The sequence below is a fragment of the Otolemur garnettii genome, unplaced genomic scaffold (genome assembly GCF_000181295.1).
Source record: "Otolemur garnettii isolate 467f Iridium unplaced genomic scaffold, OtoGar3 scaffold00090, whole genome shotgun sequence".
Lineage (NCBI taxonomy): Eukaryota > Metazoa > Chordata > Mammalia > Primates > Galagidae > Otolemur > Otolemur garnettii.
The window spans coordinates 5,413,412-5,416,535 of NW_003852485.1; the positions used below are offsets into that span (position 1 = coordinate 5,413,412).

A 3,124-nucleotide genomic window follows, 5' to 3' on the forward strand; every position below is an offset into this window, starting at 1 on the left:
TCAAACCAGCAGATCAGAAATATTTATTCTTCTTAACCTGTACTATAAAAATATTGTTGAAGTAGGCTTTGCAGTAAAGGTTCATTGACATAAGCATAGATGAACGCATAAGAACAACAAGCAGGATATAGAAAGGTAAGTTGCAGTAGTGTGGTTTGACTAAAATAGAAGGTTAATTTATATGAATTAATATAGAAAACAGAGGTCAGCTATTGTAAGTCATTAATCACAGATTGATGAGCATCCATCATTGTTTGTAGGATAGAAAGCCATTCATTCATTTAACAGATACTACTAATTACCTACTATGTGACAGTAAATGTTCTGGGCACAAAAGCTAAAGGAAGAAAAAAAAATTGCCCTAATGGATCTTATCTCTTAGTGGGAGAAAATTGTCAATGAGCCAAGTGAATAAATTATATAATATCAACAGGGTTTATGGATATGAAGTAGAGAAAGGGCAATGGAATATCACAGTAGTTACAGATTTAAATAGGATAGTAAAGAAAAGCCTAACTTTGAAGGTTTCATTTCAGCTAACATATAAATGCCAGTAAAAGTTCCAGGTGGAGTAAAAAATCGTGGAAAGAAACCAAAATGAGAATAATCTTGGTATGTTAGAGGAGCCTCAAGAAGTCCAGTGCTGGTGCATCAGTATAAGGACTTGGATAGGGATAGGGCGAGTAGTAGCAGATAAGATCTGAACATACAGAGGCTTATAGGTCACTGCTTACAAGGACAGCAGGTTTACTCAGAGTGAGATGGGCTGCTAGTAGAGAATTCTAAGAAGAGACGTGAGCTGACTTCTATTTCACAGCAGTCCCTCTGGTTGCTGTGCAGAGAACAAAATGAGGGTTGGCAGAGCAGGGCAGAAGCAGAGATACCAATTTGGACTCTGTCACAGTAATCTAAATAAGTAATTTTGAGAGCTTGTATCAGCATGGTACTGGTGAAGGTCGTGCTAAGTAGTCTAATTGTGGATATATAATTTAAAAGTCAAGCTAACAGAATGTACAGCTTTTAGAATGTGGATATTTTCAAGATAACTGTGCAATACACTTCTTGGTTAGCAGTAGGTTCATAGCTGATTTATTTGTAATCAAATAGGAAGGAAGTGCTGAACTTTTAAAATACTAGAATGAGAGAAGAAAAAGACAGATGGCAAACACTGTACATGAAGAAAGATGGGGTGTGGGTGACTAAAAATGTACAGAGAGAGAAAGAGTAAAAAAGAAGATATAAGGAGAGAGGAAATGAAACCATATGAGCAAAGAAGGGAAAGTAAATCAAATAATCTTTTACACTTTCTTTACAATACCTACAATAACAACCATGAAGTCCAGCTTGTACCAGCCATTAGAGAAATAGGCTTTAAAACCATAAGCCATCCACTTCAGAAGCATTTCCAGAATAAAGATGTAAGTGAAGATCATGTCAGCATATTCTAACAAAATTTTAATAGTCTTTCTCTGATCAATATATATATCCTCAAAAGCCTGTGGATAAAAAATTTAAGAATTAGGTGTACACGTAATTTCTAAAAACTCTTTCAACATAGAAGGGAATGAAATCCCATCTCTAAAAGCACATGGCGAGCACTGTCATGGGCTGGCTCACTTTACTTGGTAATTGACAAAACACAAATTCTCTGATTCCATGTCTATAGCAGAAACATTAATTGATCCCAGAAATTCTTACAGAGACTAATCTCAGCTTTGTCACTGTTTTGATATTCCCCTAAAATCAGTTCATCAATCTATTAAGATCAAAAACTAATCGATGGCAGTCAAAGTAGACAGGCTGGCTGCCCACGTGGAATGGGAGGTAACGCTGAAGGGTGAGAATATTGCTCTGGAGTCCTGCTAACGTTCTGTTTCTCAGTGTAAGTAACAGTTATGTAGGCACACTCATTTTATAAAGTCCTACATGCTGTATGTATACACCCATGGACAGTTTTCAGTATGTGTGGTTAGTAATATAAAGTTTATTTTAAAACACGTACAGCACACTGTGCTTCCCGACCATGACCCCATCGTCTCTGTTCACAGCATCTCACAGTTAACTAGTTCTTGCGTATGCTATTCTGAGCTTCTTTAATCAATGAAAACAAATACCGACATACAGCCAATCTATTATTCTGCCTTTCCTACATAAAATGCAGAATGTTATGCATTTTATTCTGGACCATTTTTTTTCTCATTTATTACCATATCTTGGAGAATTATAATATCACTATGCAGATAGCTTCTGCATTTCAAAATTCTTCAGCAAATAACTTCGTAAATGCATTTAAGAAATGTCCAGATATTTGTAGGATAATTTTCCACAAGTAATATAGTTGGTCAAAGGCTAGAAACATTTACAGTTTAAAAGGCCTTGAAAGTATATGCAACAACTCTTCTCTTTCCTTATTGAATAGGTACCAAAGTACAAGCACAATACAGCAGTTCTGGTGTCCACATCATTCAACTGTTTCACAAACAGAACTTCATCAAAGTCAGAGGAATCAGATATACGTTAACACTTCCCTTTCCAACTATTGATCATATATTTCAAAATTATATTATTTATTTAAGAGGTATATTTCAATTCAATACCCATATTAAATTTCATGTTGAATGATGCACAGGCAGACTTTCTGAGAAAGTTTAACATTTAGTTTCTGAAGCTAAAATCACAGTATACAGAATTTAATGCTATACTATGTATTCTTGGCAAAGTTATCTGGCTGGGGACTTTGTGAATTAACAGAATGATGAAACATTCGTTTCCCTAAAAGCATCACACACCCCAGCTGCGCACTTACTAGAGCGCCTGTGCTGAGCAGAGTGACGAGGCCGATAAAACACTTGAACCATTCATTCTCTACTATTTTGCTGCAGGTTTTCCTGATGTTCTGCCACATTTTTCCTTTCTTGGATTCTCTACTGATTTGACCAAGTGAAGATGTCCGTCTGTCATCTGCCAGGAAAGGCACTGTTAAGAACATCTATGGTTTATCTTACAAGGGTATAAGTGATTCTTTCTAAAAGTAGATTATAAATGTCTTAACACAATAACTAAGAAAATGACATGAAGGCTATGTTAGCCAGTTTGATGAAAATATTTCTTTTTTTTTTTTTTT

General features: G+C 35.5%; 1 protein-coding gene across 1 annotated transcript in view; it reads right to left on the reverse strand.

Annotated features, from left to right (window-relative positions):
- Positions 1–3,124, reverse strand: part of SCN7A (sodium voltage-gated channel alpha subunit 7) — a 74,463-nt gene that overhangs the window by 12,230 nt on the left and 59,109 nt on the right. The window contains exons 16-17 of the mRNA XM_023516362.1: positions 2,807–2,961; positions 1,323–1,496 (exon numbers count right to left, since the gene is read on the reverse strand). Coding sequence (XP_023372130.1) covers positions 1,323–1,496; positions 2,807–2,961 — 329 coding nt within the window. The remainder of the gene's footprint in view (positions 1–1,322; positions 1,497–2,806; positions 2,962–3,124) is intronic.